This window comes from Chiloscyllium plagiosum, unplaced genomic scaffold (assembly GCF_037043375.1).
Source record: "Chiloscyllium plagiosum isolate Xiang-an unplaced genomic scaffold, Cpla_swu_hap1 HiC_scaffold_46, whole genome shotgun sequence".
In the NCBI taxonomy this organism is placed as follows: Eukaryota; Metazoa; Chordata; class Chondrichthyes; order Orectolobiformes; family Hemiscylliidae; genus Chiloscyllium; species Chiloscyllium plagiosum.
The window spans coordinates 12,428,848-12,449,419 of NW_028270184.1; the positions used below are offsets into that span (position 1 = coordinate 12,428,848).

Here is a 20,572-nt window from a genome sequence, read left to right on the forward strand (position 1 = left end):
CCATCGAGTCAGAATGGAGCCTCCGAAAAGTAATCCACCCAGACCTAGCACATCCCTGCTTTTCCTGTGGCTAACCCACTTAGCCTGTACATCCCTGGACACTATGGACAATTTTTTTCCATGGCCAATCCACCCTAACCTGAACATCTTTGGACTGTGGGAGGAGACCCAGGCAGACATGGGGAGAATGTGCAAGCTCCGCATGGACAGTTGCCTCAGGGTGGACTCGAACCCGGGTCCCTGGTGCTGTGAGGCAGCGGTGCTAAACAGTGTACCACTGGTTACGAGGCGAAATGACACAAATTAGGCTTGTGTTCTCCAGAATTTAGAAGGTTAGGGGGTGACCTGATCAAAGTCTTCAAGATGTTAACAGAAAAGACAGCATAAAGATAAACTACTGGCTGGTGATTCTAGACCTCGGGGGCATAGTCTGAGAAATAGGGCTAGAATATTCCGGACAGAGTTTAGGAGAAATATCTACACACAAAGGGTGAAGGAGAATTTTAAATCTGAGATTGACACGTTTTTGTTCAGCAGAGGGATATAGGCCAAAGCGGGTACAGTAAATGGAGTTAGGCCACAAATCAGCCGTGATCTCACTGAATGGTGGCTTGACAGGCTGAATGGCCTCCTCCTGTTCCTGTGTAAGATGTAAGTCCATACAGCCGAGGAGCAGAAGGAGGTCATTCAGCCCATTGACTCTGCTCTGATATTCAATAGAACATTACAGCACAGTACAGGCCCTTCGGCCCTCGATGTTGTGCCGACTTGTGAAACCAATCTGAAGCCCATCTAACCTGCACGATCCATTGTCATCCATATGCCCATCCAATGACCATTTAAATGCCCTCAAAGTTGTTGCGTCTGCGACTGTTGCAGGCAGTGAGTTCCACACCCCGACTACTCGCTGAGTAAAGAAACTCCCTCTGACATCGGTCCTCTATCGATCACCCCTCAATTTAAAGCTGTGTCCCCTCGTGCTAGCCATCACCATCCAAGGAAAAAAAAGAGTCTCACCCCTATCTAACCTGCTGATCATCTTATATGTCTCTATTACGTCACCTCTTAACCTTCTTCTCTCTAAGAAAAACAGCCTCAAGTCCCTCACGGACATCATCGCTGATCGTCCTAAATGCCACTTTTGCTGCCTATTCCCCATAGGTCTTGAATCCCCCGTCCTGATAAACAATCAATCCATCTCACTCTCCGAGACACAGAATGACCCAGCCTCTGAGTTCATCTGGCTCACGGGGCAACTGGGCGTTGGCAGTAAACTGGCCTCGCCTAGCGTTGCCCAAGTCTCATAAAGTCCGGTCCGTCCGCCGAAGAACCAAAGCACGGTTGGAATTTCTACCTTGAGGCAGCCAGTTGCGCTGACAGGGCAGCGGAGGTAGGTTCAATCGAAAAAGGAGAGGCATACACCTTTCAGGGCACCCCCCCCACGTCCATCCCGAAGCAGTTTACAAAGTGAGGAAAAGCTAGGGCACAGAAAGGGGCCATTCAACTCACGGAGTGCTGCCCTTTCCAATCCCATCTTCCAGCACTTGACCCATGGCCTTGCAGGTTCCCGCCATTTAAGGGCAGATCCAGGTTCCTTTCAAACGCACCGTGGAGTTCCATCCCCAATCCCAATCCAGGGCGCAACAAAACATCCATCCTCGACAATTCATCACTGTTCGTATATTGCGCCAATGCATGGGGGTGACACGGTGGCTCAGTGGTTATCACAGCGCCAGGGACCCGGGTTCGATTCCCACCTCGGGCGACGGAGTGGAGTTTGCACACTCTCCCCGTGTCTGCATGGGGTTTCCTCTGGGTGTTCCAGTTTCCTCCCACAGTCCAAAGATGTGAAGGTTAGGGTGAATTGGCCATGCTAAATTGCCACAGAGTGCTAAGGGATGTGTAGGTTAGGGTGGATTGGCCATGCTAAATTGTCCCATAGTGCCCAGGGATGTACAGGTTAGGGTGGACTGGCCGTGCTAAATTGTCGTATAGTCCCCAGGGATGTGCAGGTTAGGGTGGATTGGCCGTGCTAAGTTGTCCCATAGTCCCCAGGGATGTGCAGGTTAGGGTGGATTGGCCGTGCTAAATTGTCCCATAGTGTCCAGGGATGTGCAGGTTAGGGTGGATTGGCCGTGCTAAATTGCCCCATAGTGCCCAGGGATGTGTAGGTTAGGGTGGATTGGCCGTGCTAAATTGCCCCAGAGTGCCAAGGGATGTGCATGTTAGGGTGGATTGGCCGTGCTAAATTGTCTCATAGTGCCCAGGGATGTCCAGATTAGGGTGGATTGGCCATGCTAAATGGTTTGTGATGTGGACATTGGCCTTGGGAAATGTAGGATTAAGGGGAGCTGGGTGGAATGCTCTTCGGAGGGCCGATGTGGACTCGATGGGCCGAATGGCCTGACTCCACTCGGTTGGGATGATATGATGATGCGTGGGGGGCTAACTCCTCCATATTTGGATCCAAACCGTCCCCAGCCTGCCTCAGATTCTCCTGGAAGGTGTCTCAAATACTTAGACCATAGGCCCGAAGATATCAGGACAGAATTAGGCCATTCAGTGCATTGAGTCTGCTCTGCCGTTCAATCATGGCCGATATGTTTCTCAATCCCATTCTACTGCCTTCGCCCCATAACCCTCAATCCCCTGACCAATCAAGAACCTATGTATTTCTGTCTGAAAGACATTCAATGATTGGGTCTCCACAGCTCTCTGCACCAATGAGTTCCACAGATTCACTCCCCCTCCACCCCTCAGGCTGAAGTTTTCCTTCTCATCTCATTTCGAAAGGGTCATGCCTTCACTCTGAAGCTGTGCCCTCAGGTCCTAGTCTCTCCTCCTGGTGGAAACATCTTCTCCACGCCCACTCGATCCAGACCTCTCAGTATTCTGTAAGTTTCAATCAGATCCTGCACCCCCCCACCTATCCATCTAAACTCCATCGAGTATAGAGCCAGAGTCCTCAAGTGCTCCTCAAATGACAAGCCCTTCATCATCGGGATCATTCTTCTAAACGTGTTTTGAGACAAATTGTAGCTCAGGTTGAGGTTCTGCATGTAGGTTTGCTCACTGAGCTGGAAGGTTCATTTTCAGACATTTCGTCACCATCCTAGGTAACATCTTCAGTGAGCCTCCGGACGAAGCGCTGCTCATGATTCCTGCTTTCGATTATATGTTTGGGTTTCTTTGGGTTGGTGATGTTATTTCCTGTGGTGCTGTCATTTCCTGTTCTTTTTCTCAGGGGTTGGTAAATGGGATCCAAGTCAATCTGTTTGTTGATAGAGTTCCAGTTGGAATGCCATGCTTCTAGGAATTCTCGTGCGTGTCTCTGTTTGGCTTGTCCTAGGATGGATGTGTTGTCCCAGTCGAAGTGGTGCCCTTCCTCATCCAGCTCGGCGAGCAAACCTACATCTATTCTTCTGGACCCCCCCCCCCAACCAATGCCAGCAGATCCTTCCTTTGATATGGGGCTCAAAATTGCTCCTAATATTTCAAATACAGCCTCAGCAATACATTTCAGCTCTTGTGTTGTAGCCCACACAAAATGAAGGCTAACATTGCATTTGTCTTCCTGCCAATTGAACCTGCATTTGGACAAGGGGTGACTCTCGCTACCTCTTGCTGCCAAACCTGTGAATGGTATCCCTCTACCAACAGAATGCTGCCACCAAAAAGGCATGTAGCTTTCAAGCACATGAGTAACGTGGCATGTGAGTTTCAGTGTTGGTGTGATGCCAGGTATGCAGGCTGCATCTTCAAATTTCAAACCAAGTGCCCAATTGGTCATTCACAGCGGGCACCAAGCCAACTGCACTCAACCAGCCCATCCTTGCAAGCCTCAGAGCTCCACTTCCAACACTAGATGTGATTCTGCGATTGGACAACACTTACAAAATAAGCTTGAGTGCGCCAAGGATTGTCCCTAAAACTAATTTCAGATCATCAGTTCGGGTCATCCATTTGTACTTGCTGCAGACTAGAGATGTTAAACGCACAGAAATATGTTTTATGTCATCAAAAAGGAATTTATATATATCCTGCACCTTCCTTACTGGGTCATAGAGACTACAGTTGCTGATGCATTCCCATGGCAATATCCTGTCTCCCTTCTTGGTTTGAGGATTAAGATAGATAGTTGCTGCTGCATCTCCATGCCGAAGACAGTCCAATTCATCGGTGCCCTCTCTCCCAGACTAAAGCCTGTTTCTTGGTACTGGTCTTGATGAGTGTAAGATGAACAGGTTCACCCTTGTGTCTTCTTTTAGCAACAATTAACTTAGCGAGTTTGGAGAAGATTTGTAGCTCAGGTTGAGGTTCTAGATGCAGGTTTGCTCGCTGAGCTGGAAGAGTCATTTCCAGACCTTTTGTCACCATACTAGGTAACATCTTCAGTGGGCCTCAGGCGAAGCAGTGTACATGATTCCTACTTTCTATTTATATGTTTGGGTTTCTTTGGGTTGGCGATGTCATTTCCTGTGGCAATGTCATTTCCTGTGATTTCATTTCCTGTTCTTTTTCTCAGGGGGTGGCAGATGGGGTCTAACTCGATGTGTCTAACTAGATCAGCCAGCAAACCCACATCCAGAACAATTAACTGTCTATTCCCCTCTAGGCTTTCCACTGGCTAAACTGTTTTTGAGAATGTCATATGTCTGTCTTTTTCTGCTTCACTTTACCCTGTGTGCTCCCTGGATAACCACGGCTCTTTAGTGATGCCATGAGCACCCTTGTTATTTTTGGGGACACATTTCTACTGTGTAAGTCTGAAGAATTCCACTTCTGAAGGATTCTGAGTGATTTGTCATGGATTTTCCTTCCATAGCACTCCACTTTCGCAAGGTCATACCCCGATTTCATAAAACGTACCTAACCCCCTCCTCCCAGCTTGGAACATTTACTCCCGCGCCACTGTGATGTTAAATTGAACTGTGTTATGATCACTATCTCCAAAATGGCCACCCGGCTGCTACTTCATCCAATTTCCTCAGACTGAATCTGGAATCATGCTCCCTCTGGTGGGTTTGTTCTGGCTAAATCAAAAAAAGTAACCTTGAATGCAGCTCTGTGTCTTTCACACTGTTTGCATCTCAGTTCATCTGAGGATAAGTGAAGCCCCTAATTCTTAATGCCCTACTTTCAACAAATATGCCCACATATTGGCTCATGTACCTCTTGGCCACTACATGGGGGTCTATAGTACACCCCCTGACAGTGTGGCTGTCCCTTTCTCTTTGTTTCTGGGCTCAACTTGTATCACAGAATCACAAACAGCGCTGAACGAGGCCATTCAGCCCATCGTACCAGTACCAACTCCGCTATCAAGTGGCAAACTCCCTCCTTTCCCCTATATCCTTGCACACCATTACGACCCAACTAATCACCCAGTGCCGACAGCTTCCCTGCCTGAACCTTGAATGCCTCCATTGAACCTGTCTCGGCCACGTTTCCAGGCAGCGCACTGGAATGTGCCGTCCAGGCTGGGCAGTTGGGGTGGGATTTAAAAAATACATGAATTTATGGCTTGAAATGCCATAATCTCCAAAGCCTCATGCCGGAAAGTGGGACAAGTGCAGATGTGGAGCAGTTTTGTCGGTGCAGATTGGATGGGCTGAAGGGCCAATTCTGCACTGTCTGATTCTATGTAATATTTAATGAAATATCAAGCCTGGTTTGCTATTCAATGACATCAATATTGACCTGTGGCCTACCTCTACATAGATTTAAATGTCTTGACAGCTTAACATTTCTCTCCGACAACGGTCTGTGCAATGATCACCAGGCAGGAGTCTTCCCTCCCAGTTGGAGAACACTTCAGAGGTCCCGGACGTTTGGCCTCTAACCTTCGGGTGACTGTCCTCCAAGGCGGACGTCCGGATGGGCAACTACGCAGAGTGGCCAAGCAGAGGCTGATAGCCAAGTTCAATACCCAAGCGGATGGCCTCAACTGGGACCTTGGGTTCATGTCACAATGGTGACCCCATTGCACTACACACACACACACACACACACACACACACACACACACAGACACACAGAGACAGACACACAGAGACAGACACACAGAGACAGACACACACAGACACACACAGATACACAGACACAGACATACACACTCTTACAAACTCACACTCACACAGACACTCTCTTATGCACACGCGCTCTCATACATACACACATACACCCCCTCCCCCACACATACACCCTCTCACAGGGTTATACTCCAACACACACACACACACACACACACTCTTACATACTCACACAGACACTCTCTTATGCACACGTTTTCTCTCATACGCACACACATACACCTCTCCCGAACACATACACCCTCTCACAGGCTTATACTCCATCACACTCACACACACACACACTTTACCAAGTATGCACACATGCAAACACACTCACACTCTCTCATGCACATACGCACACATAGACAAACAGACACACACACATGTGCACGGACACACACATACACACACACACTCACAGACACACAGACAGACAGACACACACATACACACACACACTCACAGACACACATACACATTCGCAGACACACAGACACAGACACACACACATACACACACATACACACACACACTCACAGACACACACACACTCACAGACACACACTCACAGACACACTCACAGACACACACACAGACACACACACTCACAGACACACACACACACACTCACAGACACACACACTCACAGACACACTCACAGACACACACACAGACACACACACACACTCACTCACACACACAGACACACACACACACATATATTTCAATGGGGTGAATTTACATTTGCAGAATGAAATTTGTAGGTCCTTTATATTTTGCTCAAAAAGCACACAACCTGCAGGCAGTCAATCCACGTAATATTTTATAAACTCCACTGTGGAAATAGAACCAGTCTGACTCAAGACTGGGATACAGACAAAGTCTAACCGCACACCTTTAATGCATTGACTAAGCTGAAATATCACCTTTTTTTAAATAAAACTTTTAAGTTATCTCGAGAATGTCACCAAAAACAAATTCTGGGATTTACGTATTAATGAACTGAAACCTGCAACCCATTCCAAAACATGAAAGACATAGCAGCAATCTCGGATTGTTCAATGTATCATTTCAGTTGCATGGCACTGTAATCTTTTGCTATAAATTCTGTGTCTTATGGTCTTATTCGTCACAACCACCTGATGAAGGAGCAGCGCTCCGAAAGCTAGTGCTTCCAAATAAACCTGTTGGACTCTAACCTGGTGTTGTGTGATTGTTAACACTGTCCACCCGAATCCAACACCAGCGCCTCCACACCATAACATTTCTCTGGACAGTTCATTTGACAGCTCAATGATTTGATGCACATTCACGTCTACTTTTAATTCCAACAAAGGACATATTCTTCCTCCCAAAGGGCCTTGTACCTTTCCCAAAGCACTCAAAAGGTGTCCCAGGGCCATATCCCAAAGACGGACGGCAAAATCTTGAAAAGCAACTGCAACTCATCAATAAACTGCGGCAGCTTTAGACACATTCTCACCAGGGCGGAAACACGCAAATCGCATTTTGGACATCCACGAGTGAAAATCAGATCGGCCTGGGGCAATTGTACAGCAGCCGTCCATGTGTGTGGGTGCCTCCGGGAGCTTCAGGTATACAAGTCCCAACCTGTCAGCAGGACTCCAAAACCCAAGTGATTCCAAGGAACATTTGGCCACTGTGCAGCACCTCACACTGTTGTTGTGTTCCTTTCTATTAAACAACACCCTGGGAAGCAAGGGCTCGGAAATCTACAATGAAGACAAGATGGAACAATAAGAGGGCAATAATAAAGCAGCAGTGAAGCACTTACCCAAGGGGACCTGAGGAATTATAGGATCCACAGTTGAAGGTTTCGCTTTCACTGGAATGGGGGTTATTGGTCCGTTAACCATAATGTGACCTGGAAAAGTGACAACACCATGTGATTAGTTGCTACGAAGGCACCTTATTGTTAGTTGTCTTTTGATCGTTGGTATTTAAAGATTTGCAGGGAGTGATTTGTTTGACCAGATTGAGGAGGTACCCGGACTGTTTTATTTGAAAAGGGGGCCAAAGAAAACTTACAACTGAAAATGTGTTGCTGGTAAAGTGCAGCAGGTCAGGCAGCATCCAAGGAGCAGGAGAATCGACGTTTCGGGCATGAGCCCTTCTTCAGGAATGAGGAAAGTGTGTCCAGCAGGCTAAGATAAAAGGTAGGGAGGAGGGACTTGGGGGAGGGGCGTCAGAAATGCGATAGGTGGAAGGAGGTCAAGGTGAGGGTGTTAGGCCGGAGTGGGCTGGGGGCGGAGAGGTCAGGAAGAAGATTGCAGGTTAGGAAGGCGGTGCTGAGTTCGAGGGATTTGACTGAGACAAGGTGGAGGGGGAGGGGAAATGAGGAAACTGGAGAAATCTGAGTTCATCCCTTGTGGTTGGAGGGTTCCTAGACAGACGATGAGGTGTTCTTCCTCCAACCGTCGTGTTGCTATGGTCTGGCGATGGAGGAGTCCAAGGACCTGCATGTCCTTGGTGGAGTGGGAGGGGGAGTTGAAGTGTTGAGCCTGGTTGGCTTGGTTGGTCCGGGTGTCCCAGAGGTGTTCCCTGAAAACATTCCGCAAAGAAAATTTACAGCCTGGGAACAGGCCCTTCAGCCCTCCAAGCCTGAGCTGATCCAAATCCACTGTCTAAACCTATCGCCCAATTCCTAAGCATCTGCATCCCTCTGCTCCCCACCTACTCATGCATGTGTCCAGACGCACCTTGAATGAATCTACTGTACCAGGCCAGTGAAAGAACGTTCAGGTTTTTAATTTTAAATACGCTTCTAAGCAATGACATCGCGTAAGGGAATTGCTTGGACCATTGCACGGGTAATCACACGCCTGGGTCAATGGCTGTTACATAGGAACAGAAAGGGCCATTTGACCTCTCGAGTCTGGTCCACCACTCAATGGGATCATGGCTGATCTGTGGCCTAACTCCATTAAAATGGCCTTTGGCCTACATCCCGAAATACCTTTTCTTAACCAAGATGCATCTATCGCTGATTTAAAATTAATTAAACTAGCATCACTGCCACTTGTCAAAGGTTATTCCAAACATACATACCACTCTGTAGAAGCACTTCCTAATGGCTCTCCTGAATGGTCTGGCCCAAAGTCTTAGACTATGTCCCTAATTTCTAGAATCCCCAACCAGTGGAAATAATTTATCTACCCAGTCTTTTCCATTAATATCAGAAAGGTTTTAATCAGATTGCACCTGAACCTTCTAAATGTTTTGAGGTAAAAAGGCCTATTTTTTATAATCTTGCCTGGTGATCCTTCAAGGCCAATATACCCTTTGGTTGGAGTAAAGTTTTGTTTCCATATTGTTTGGTATTCAACCAGAGTCATACCTGCCGAGAGAGAGAGAGAGAGAGAGAGAGAGAGAGAGAGACAGAGAGACGCTATGTAGCTCAACCTCTGCCTTTCTAAGATAACCTTTTCTAGGAGTTATGTGTGATACCTGAAGCCCTGATCCAGAAAAGGTGTTGAAAGAACAATTCTCAACGTTTCCTGAGTGAGTTGCCAGCGACAACTGCCTGTATTTAGTGTGACAATGCTGTAGCTCTAAGAGATTATTTTTTTTTTGAAAAGAGGTTGCAAGGCAGAGGCACCAAGACAACCAGAGTTAACAGCTGGTGAGGACTTGACTTTTTTTTAAAAGTTGGAACAATAGAAGCAGCCTGACTGGGTGTGGCCAGCTCTCACAGACCAAGCTTTCTAGTTTTTTGTTTAGTTTTTTAAGTTTAACTTTAAGCTGTTGCTGTTGTGGACTTGAGGAAGTGGCAGCTACCTTTTCCCTCTCTCGGGTTTGGCTCGAGGCTGGGGTTTCTCCATGCTGTTCTCCCTTTCTGTGAAACAAATCTATTTTTCCGAATTTCCCTTTTCGCCAAGGGGTGTGTTTATGGGATGTTACTGTATTGGAACAGTTAATTAGTAATAGGTACTGTATCTATTATTCAGTTAAGTTTTCCAACAGTTAATCTAAGTTATACTTTCTTTTGTTTGCATTTTAACTTTAGTGATTTAAATAAACTGTATTTTTGCTTAACATTGAATAGTTGACCAATTGCATTACATCTGGAACTTCACATTTGCCTTACAAATCAGAAAACGTTAGGGTCTAGGATAACCTTCTTAAAATATTTTGAGGGGGTCTGGTCCAGTCCATAACACTAGTGACAATGTTTGTGGCAATACTCTGTGGAAACGTACATTACAAAGTCAGCAGAATCGCATATAGCATTAAATTTGATTTGTATTTCTCTATTATCTGAAGAAAGACGGACAAGTTTTAGTTTACTCCAGATTTTGAGGTCTGTGAGTGGTGTTAGACGCCTGGTTTACCGACATTTCAATTCGGGCTTTAGGAAACAAGGGAAGAAGGGAGAAAACAGAATTGGACCATTTTGTGGATGGTCCAGGGCGACAGAGGCCAGATTTCCTTTAGAGAAGATTGCAGAACATGCAGAATCATAGAGACGTACAGCACAGAAACAGACCCATCGGTTCAACTCATCCATGCCGACCAGATATCCCATATTAATCTTGTCCCATTTGCCAGCACTTGGCCTCTAAACCCTTCCTATTCCTGTACCCATCCAGATGCCTTTTAAATGTCATTGTACCAGCCTCCACCATTTCCTCTGGCAGCTCATTCCATATATGCAGCACATGATAAAGTTGCCCCTTAGGTCCCTTTTAAATCTGGGTTTGATTCCACCCTTGGGTGACTGTCTGCGTGAAGTTTGCACATTCTCCCCGTGTTTGTGGGGGGGTTTCCTCCAGGTGCTCCAGTTTACTCCCACAATCCAAAGATGTGCAGGTTAGGGTGGACTGGCCGTGCTGAATTGTCCCATAGTGCCCAGGGATGTGCAGGTTAGGGTGGACTGGCCGTGCTGAATTGTCCCATAGTGCCCAGGGGCGTGCAGGTTAGGGTGGATTGACCGTGCTAAATTGTCCCATAGTGCCCAGGGATGTACAGGTTAGGGTGGATTGGCCGTGCTAAATTGTCCCATAGTGCCCAGGGATGTGCAGGTTAGGGTGGATTGGCCGTGCTAAATTGTCCCATAGTGTCCAGGGATGTGCAGGTTAGGGTGGATTGGCCGTGCTAAATTGTCCCATAGTGCCCAGGGATGTACAGGTTAGGGTGGATTGGCCGTGCTAAATTGTCCCATAGTGCCCAGGGATGTGCAGGTTAGGGTGGGATTGGCCGTGCTAAATTGTCCCATAGTGTCCAGGGATGTGCAGGTTAGGGTGGAGTGGCCGTGCTAAATTGTCCCATAGTGCCCAGGGATGTGCAGGTTAGGGTGGATTGGCCATGCTAAATTGTCCCATAGTGCCCAGGGATGTGCAGGTTAGGGCGGATTGGCCGTGCTAAATTGTCCCATAGTGCCCAGGGATGTGCAGGTTAGGGCGGATTGGCCGTGCTAAATTGTCCCATTGTGCCCAGGGATAAGACAATAGACAATAGGTGCAGGAGTAGGCCATTCAGCCCTTCGAGCCTGCACCGCCATTCAATATAATCATGGCTGATCCTTCCTAATCAGTATCCTGTTCCTGCCTTATCGCCATAACCCTTGATTCCACTATCTTTCAGAGCTCTATCCAACTCCTTCTTAAATGAATCCAGAGAGTGGGCCTCCACTGCCCCCTGTGGCAGAGCATTCCACACAGCCACCACTCTCTGGGTGAAGACGTTTCTCCTGAGCTCTGTCCTAAATGGTCTACCCCGTATTTTTAAGCTGTGTCCTTTGGTTCGGCACTCACCCATCAGTGGAAATATGTTTCCTACTGCCAGAGTGTCCAATCCTTTCATAATCTTATACGTCTCAATCAGATCCCCTCTCAATCTTCGAAACTCAAGGGTATACAAGCCCAGTCGCTTCAGTCTTTCAGTGTAAGGTAATCCTGCCATTCCAGGAATTGACCTCGTGAACCTACGCTGCACTCCCTCAATAGCCAGAATGTCTTTTCTCAAATTTGGAGACCAGAACTGCACACAGTACTCCAGGTGTGGTCTCACCAGGGCCCTGTACAGCTGCAGAAGCACCTCTTTGCTTCTATACTCAATTCCTCTTGTTATGAAGGCCAGCATGCTATTAGCCTTCTTCACTACCTGCTGTACCTGCATGCTTGCCTTCATTGACTGGTGTACAAGAACACCCAGATCTCTCTGTACTGCCCCTTTACATAAATTGATTCCATTGAGGTAGTAGTCTGCCTTCCTGTTCTTGCTACCAAAGTGGATAACCATACATTTATCCACATTAAACTGCATCTGCCATGCATCTGCCCACTCACCTAACTTGTCCAGGTCACCCTGTAATCTCCTAACATCCTCCTCACATTTCACCCTGCCACCCAGCTTTGTATCATCAGCAAATTTGCTAATATTATTGCTGATACCATCTTCTATCTTCTATATCATTAACTGCTTGTGTCTTCCCAAGTGAACACAGATCTGAAGTACCCATTTAATTCCTCTGCCATTTCTTTGTTCCTAGTAATATATTCCCCTGTTTCTGTCTTCAAGGGCCCAATTTTTGTCCTAACCATTTTTTTGCCTTGCACATACCTAAAAAAGCTTTTACTATCCTCCTTAATATTCTTGGCCAGTTTACCTTCATACCTCATTTTTCCTCTGCGTATTTCCTTCTTAGTAATCCTCTGTTGCTCTTTAAAAGCTTCCCAGTCCTCAGTTTTCCCACTTATCTTTGCTATGTTACACTTTTTCTCTTTTAACTTTATATGTTTCTTTACTTCCCTCGTCAGCCACAGCCGCCCATGCCTCCTCCTGGGATCTTTCTTCCTTTTAGGAATGAACTGATCCTGCAACTTCTGCATTATCTTCAGAAATATCCGCCATTGTTCCTCCACGGTCATCCCTGCTAAGGTATTGCACCATTGAACTTTGGCCAGCTCCTCCCTCATAGCTCCATAATTCCCTTTATTCAACAGAAGTACTGTCACTTCCGACTGTACCCTCTCCCTCCCAGGATGTGCAGGTTAGGGTGGATTGGCCGTGCTAAATTGTCCCATAGTGTCCAGGGATGTGCAGGTTAGGGTGGATTGGCCATGCTAAATTGTCCCATAGTGTCCAGGGATGTTGCAGGTTAGGGTGGATTGGCCATGCTAAATTGCCCCATAGTGCCCAGGGATGTGCAGGTTAGGGTGGATTGGCCATGCTAAATTGCCCCACAGTGCCCAGGGATGTGCAGGTTAGGGTGGATTGGCCGTGCTAAATTGTCCCATAGTGCCCAGGGATGTGCAGGTTAGGGTGGATTGGCCATGCTAAATTGCCCCACAGTGCCCAGGGATGTGCAGGTTAGGGTGGATTGGCCGTGCTAAATTGCCCCACAGTGCCCAGGGATGTGCAGGTTAGGGTGGATTAGTCAGGGGTAAATGTAGAGGAATGGTGAATGGGTCTGGGAGGGTTACTCCTCAGAGGGTTGGTGAATGGCCTGTTTCCACACTGTAGGGATTCTATGATAGCATTGAGATGACCAATTTCTAACTCATCAACAAACCTCTTCCGCTGTCATGTCGCTGTCAGCTATGATTAAATTTACCAACTTAACAACTTTCTTCCAATTAATAACTCCCATCCTTCTCTCAGTGTCAACTTTCAAACTTTAGCAGCTCCCTTAAGTTGCAGGCTTGAGTATTACAGACATTTGAAAGAGATTCGAAACACATCTGGCTATCCCTGAGCACGTCCAATTGTGCAAAAGTTGAAAAAAAACCGACAGTCTTAGATCGAGAGAGAGGTTTATTTGTGCTAAGTTAAAAAATAAGTTGCCACTTCAGGTTAAATTCACCACATATCAAATGGATCTTGTGACCCAGTGGTAGTATCCCTCCCTCCCAGGAATGGGTTCAAGTCTCTCACTCATGATCTTAGAAGATGCGCCACACTGAGTCAAGCAACTCAATTGTCAATCGCGAAAATCCATCTGATATGCCTTCAGTAAGAGATGAAGGGGTTTTCTGGTCAGGCCACACCATGGGGGCTTCGCAACTGTCTACCTGGATTACATGACCCGCACTGAGAGCAAGCACCAGTCTTGTCACTAAGGACGGCCAAGTGTGATTCGGTGAAGTTTACACTTGAGGGGGCTTTCTCTTTAATGTCGACTCATGGAGTGACGGGGGGAAATGCGATGTTGTTCATGTTGGAAAGAGGAACAGAGGATCAGAAGGTTATTTAAGTGGAGAAAAACTGCAGAGAGCTGCGACATTAAGGGGGGGTGGTGTACTTGTGCACAAAACACAGAGAGCTAGCGCACAGGGAAGGCTTGAAATAATGTTTTCTTTTATTTCAAGGGGGTTGGACTGTCAGAACAGGGAAGTCTCACGGCGCCTGGACATGGTAATGGGGAGAGCACATCTGGAGCGGTTTCGGTTGTCCTTATTCGAGGGAAGATTCAGCGGTAGTTCAGGAAAGGCTGATTAGGATGATCCCTGTTATGAAGCAAATGGTGAACAGGTTGGGACTCTGCTCACCGGGAGAATGAGAGCTGACCTCATTGAAACATACGGGTTTTTAAGGGGCTTGACAGGGTCAATGCTGAGAGGATGTTTCCCCCGTCATGGGAGGGTCTTGGAACAGAGAAGGCACAGTCACAGAATAAAGGGGGGGGGGGCCCAATTGAAGACTGAGATGGGGAGGACCTTCTTTCCTCAGAGGGTTGTGAGTCTTAAGAGCTCCTTACCACAGAGAACTGTGGGAGGGGGCAGAGTCCTTATGTATATTAAGGCTGAGAAAGACAGATTCTTGAACAGGAGGGGAATCAAGGGTGATGGGTAACGGGCAGAAAAATGGACACGAGGAATATCGGGCCAGGCACAGAAAGCTCGAGGGGCCGAAAGGCCAATTCCAGTTACTGTTTCTTAAGGTTTTACAGTCCAACAAAGAGGAGGAAAAAAATACAGGACTCATTATCGAGGTTTTGCAGCTCCTGCTCCTGTTCAAATTACCCACATTAGTTTTCTGCCTTTGAACAGTTTCGGAGACTTGAAAATAAATGGTTTGCAAACCTCACGGTGAATTGAAGGAGTGCAGGCGACAGTCATTAGAGATGAGAGCAATTTACTTCTGCATTTCAGAAAGCAAGTGAGAGACAGAGAGACTCGGGCGGGGAGGGCGCAATAGAGAGAGAGAAAGAGGGAGAGGAAGAGTGAGGGACGGGGAAGAGAGAGAGAGAGAGAGAATGAGAGGGAAAGAGAGAGGAAGAGTGGAGGGGGAGAGAGACAGGAAGAGAGACAGGAGGGGAGAGAGAAAGGAGGGAGGGAGAGAGAGGGAGATGGGAGAGACAGAAGGAGAAGGGGGAAGAGAGGAAGGGGGAGGAAAGGGGGGGAAGAGAGAGAGAAAGAGATATAGAGAGGGGGGAGAGAAGAGAGGGAGAGACAGGGACAAAGAGGGAGATGGGGAGAAACAAGAAGGAGAGGGCGATCGAGAGGGAGGAAAGACGGGGGGAGAGAAAGGGGGGGGAGAGAGACGGGGAAGAGTGAAATGGAGGGAGGGAAAGAGAGGGACAGAGGGGGGAGAAAAGGGGAGAGACAGAGAGACGGAGGGGGAGAGAGACATTACTGTCGTGGGTCAAAATCCTGGAATTCCCCCCCTAGCAGCGGTGTGTGGGTGTCCTTACACCACACAGACTGCAGAGGTGCAAGAAAGTATCTCACCGTCACCTTCCCAAGGGGCAATTAGAGGTAGGGCCAATAAATGAACAGAACAAAATCACATTTTGTTTTTCTACTCAACGGAATGGAGAGTTGTCCCTTGAGCCTTATCAACAAGGTCAAACCTGCAGCCTGTTCGGAACAGGCCGACTCGCACGTTGCCAGAGAAGTGAGGCTGTGTCTCAGAAGAAAAGATAAAAACTACGCTGAACGGCCATCGGTGAAAAAGAAAACGCGCCCTTTGCTTCACTGTTTGAAGAATTCACGTTGTACTCAATACCATGCGCAAACTCTGACAGCCCCAGGGGTCAGTCCAGCCTGGGCACATGGACAGCCCGTTCTGGGTAAAGGCCAGGTAGAGCTGCAGGAACTGAGGCCTACTGCCTGACTCACTGAGAATCCCTTACAAGCTCCTCTCACCTTCTGCTCAGCGTTAGTCAGGAAGCTTAGGCCTCATGGTGGTCACACACTTCATTTTTTCCAGACTGTTTTCGGAGTGAGGGGTCAAGTTTGTTTTTCAATAGGATTCCATCCAGGGGAAAGGGTAGAGAGAGTGAAAGGGAGAGTAAGAGAGATTGATTGTGAGAGAGAGGGGGAGTGTGAGAGAAAGAACAAAAGAGAGCGAGAGAGTAAAATAATGAGATGGACTGAGAGCGCAAGAGTGGTGAGAGTGAGATAATGAGAGACAGCAAGAAGAAAGAGAATGAGATAGGGTGAGAGTGTGAGAGATAGCGTGAGAGACGGACAAGAATGAAAGAGAGAGAGACAGTGAGAGTGAGAGACTGAGGTATACCATGACAGAGAGTGTGAAAGACAGTGAGAGTGAGAGACAGAGATATACCATGACAGAGAGAGCGTGAGAGACAGTGAGAGTGAGAGACTGAGGTATACCATGACAGAGAGTGTGAAAGACAGTGAGAGTGAGAGACAGAGATATACCATGACAGAGAAAGCATGAGAGACAGAGAGCGCGTGAGAGACTGAGGTATACCATGACAGAGAGAGTGTGAGAGACAGTGAGAGTGAGAGACTGAGGTATACCATGACAGAGAGAGTGTGAGAGACAGTGAGAGTGAGAGACTGAGATATAGCATGACAGAGAGAGTGTGAGAGACAGTGAGAGTGAGAGACTGAGATATAGCATGACAGAGAAAGCGTGAGAGACAGTGAGAGTGAGAGACTGAGGTATACCATGACAGAGAGAGTGTGAGAGACAGTGAGAGTGAGAGACTGAGGTATACCATGACAGAGAGAGTGTGAGAGACAGTGAGAGTGAGAGACTGAGGTATACCATGACAGAGAGAGTGTGAGAGACAGTGAGAGTGAGAGACTGAGGTATACCATGACAGAGAGAGTGTGAGAAACAGTGAGAGTGAGAGACTGAGGTATACCATGACAGTGAGAGTGTGAGAGACAGTGAGAGTGAGAGACTGAGGTATACCATGACAGAGAGAGTGTGAGAGACAGTGAGAGTGAGAGACTGAGGTATACCATGACAGAGAGAGTATGAGAGACAGTGAGAGTGAGAGACTGAGATAAACCATGACAGTGAGAGTGTGAGAGACAGTGAGAGTGAGAGACTGAGGTATACCATGACAATGAGAGTGTGAGAGACAGTGAGAGTGAGAGACTGAGGTATACCATGACAGAGAGAGCGTGAGAGACTGAGATATACCATGACAGAGAGTGCGAGAGACAGTGAGAGTGAGAGACTGAGATATAGCATGACAGAGAGCGCGTGAGAGACAGTGAGAGTGAGAGACTGAGATATACCATGACAGAGAGAGTGTGAGAGACAGTGAGAGTGAGAGACTGAGATATACCATGACAGAGAGAGCGTGAGAGACAGTGAGAGTGAGAGACTGAGATATACCATGACAGAGAAAGCGTGAGAGACAGTGAGAGTGAGAGACTGAGATATACCATGACAGAGAAAGCGTGAGAGACAGTGAGAGTGAGAGACTGAGATATACCAGGACAGAGAGAGCGTGAGAGACAGTGAGAGTGAGAGACTGAGGTATACCATGACAGAGAGCGCGTGAGAGACTGAGATATACCATGACAGAGAGTGCGAGAGACAGTGAGAGTGAGAGACTGAGGTATACCATGACAGAGAGAGTGTGAGAGACAGTGAGAGTGAGAGACTGAGATATACCATGACAGAGAAAGCGTGAGAGACTGAGATATACCATGACAGAGAGTGCGAGAGACAGTGAGAGTGAGAGACTGAGATATACCAGGACAGAGAGAGCGTGAGAGATAGTGAGAGTGAGAGACTGGGATAGAGAGAGTCCCACTTAAGCAGGTCATGTGGTATCCAAATTCCACCTTTGAGACATTACATTCTTTTATGGGATCTGTGCATCGGTTTCTGGGCCCAGCATTTCCTGCCCATTCCTAATGGCCCCTGAAGTGGCTAGTGGTGAGCTGGCTCCTTGAATAGCCACTGTCCTTGGTGAGTAGATACACGCATGGTGCTGTTAGGGAGGGCAGGGTGTGCATGATGGTGAAGGACCAGGAGCTGTTGTACCGCCTCACACACCTACACATTCACACACACGTACTCCCATTCACTCACATACACACACGCACGCAAGTGATGGACAGAGAGAGGGACAGGGACAGACACAGGGAGATAGATAAGACGGGCAGACACGGACACGCACATATACATACACATGTACACATTCAGATTCACAGACAAACACACACACACACTTGAAAGAGGATGACAAAAGGAGGCAGAGACATTGTGGCAGGTAGAGGTTAGTGAGGGAGTGAGGGAAAGCTGGAACAGAAGGGATGACAGAGAGAGAGAGAGAGAGCATTGCAGAAGGAACCAAAGAGTGGAAAAGAACGAAGCTCATTGCCGGAGGAAGGATTCTCAAATGTTTCTCTGAACGCTGTCCCAGGGGACCAACTAGTGAAAGTTTCAGAGTTTCCAAGCTGCTCCGTTAATTAAATTCCTTTAACTTCCTCCCCCAGCACATAGCCTGCAGCAACGCTCTCTGTTCACTTTTAGGTGCCCGACTGTAATCATTTAAGGTTTAAAAATGTCACTGGAAATGAATGATTAATGTGGCCCCAGTCTGCCACCCAGTTTACCTGTGAGCTTGGCTGAGCAGATCAGTCCTTTCTGCCTGTGAGAGTGGAGTTGGTGTTTTACACTGTGTAACATCTCATTGTGCTTCACACAATGATTCACCGTGCCCAGGCGTTCAATTATTCCCTCTGTTCTTCCTGCTTTTGGTTTTGGTCCTTGGCTAATTTAGGAGCTATCACTACTTCCCCCACTCCTCCCAAACGCTATATTGCTTTTAATATCAGCACTAGCCTACCATCTTTTCAGCTCATCGCACTAAAAATAGGACTGTCAAAATGTGGGCACACACAGACTCATAGAGATGTTCAGCTCTTCAGTCCATTACCTCCATGCCAACCAGATATCCGAAATTAATCTAGTCCTGTTTACCAGCACCTGGCCCACATCCCTCTAAACCCGTTCCTATTCACATACCCATCCAGATACCGTTTAACTGTTGCAATTGTACCAGCCCCCACCACATCCTCTGGCAGCTCATTCCACACACGCACCACCCTCTACAAGATAGAGCCTTGCGTCCCTTTCATACCTTTCCCCTCTCACCCTAAAATGGGAAGGTCAAAGGGCTGTTCCGGAGCCATCTTGGATTTGACCTGAGAAGTTAACTCTTGTTTTCTGACACTTTCCACTGAGGCTGCCAGACCTGCTGAGGCTCTCCAGCACTTTTGGAGCTTTCAGTTCAGCGCTCTGGCAACCAGCACTGACCTGCTTTTGTACCCCCGTTCCTGACCCCCCCCACCCACTGCAGCAAACCCCACATGCATGCCAGCTGCGGTCGGAGGTCAAATGAGACTCCGTGGATCGGTTTCAGGCTCCTTCCCATCATCACCAGCAACTCGTCTCACCTCGCAGTACTGGGGGAGTGGGGTCGAGAGGTCACACTCTCACTGAACGCTACCACAGGCCCGACGGGCTGAGTGGATCACAATCGCTCCTGTTTCCTGTCTTTCGGAAGTGCAGGGGATGGAGGAGGAGCTTTGGGGGTTGGGGGGGGGGGGGGGGGGTGAGAGGGGGCGTTGCTGTTCCCTGTACACATCACCTCAGGGATAAGGCTTTCGATATATCAGCAAATCCTTCGCCTCAGTACGCCCGCGGGAGCTTCCCGAACTCGCACAAAGACATAACCCACAGCAACGGTTCAATGATGGGATTCAGGGATGAGAATTCCTTACGTGTTCACCAAACCCATTCGTGTGGCTTCGCCTGGTACAGAGGGGAGTGGGCTTTCCAGGTCTCACTCTGTCAGTCCCTACACCCCCCCCTATCTCTGTAACCCCCTCCAGTCCCTACAACCCCTCCCTATCTCTGTAACCCCCTCCAGTCCCTACACCCCCTCCCTATCTCTGTGACCCCCTCCAGTCCCGACACCACCTCCCTATCTCTGTAACCCCCTCCAGTCCCTACACCCCCTCCCTATCTCTGTGACCCCCTTCAGTCCCGACACCCTCTCCCGAGCCCTGTAACCCCTTCCAGTCCCAAAACCCCCTCCCTATCCCTGTAACCCCTTCCAGTCCCTACACCACCCCCTATCTCTGTAACCCCCTCCAGCCCCTACACCATCCCCTATCTCTGTAACCCCCTCCAGTCCCTACACCCCCTCCCTATCTCTGTAACCCACTCCAGCCCCTACACCCCCTCCCTATCCCTGTAACCCCTTCCAGTCCCTAAACTTCCTCCCTATCCCTGTAACCCCCTCCAGCCCCTAC

At 48.1% G+C, this 20,572-nt stretch overlaps 1 protein-coding gene across 3 annotated transcripts in view; it reads right to left on the reverse strand.

The window, feature by feature from the left end:
• Nucleotides 1-20,572, reverse strand: part of LOC122543886 (pyruvate carboxylase, mitochondrial-like) — a 931,966-nt gene that overhangs the window by 313,372 nt on the left and 598,022 nt on the right. For all 3 annotated transcript variants that reach the window (XM_087983758.1, XM_087983759.1, XM_087983757.1), the window contains one exon: nt 7,870-7,959. In XM_087983758.1, coding sequence (XP_087839884.1) covers nt 7,870-7,959 — 90 coding nt within the window. The remainder of the gene's footprint in view (nt 1-7,869; nt 7,960-20,572) is intronic.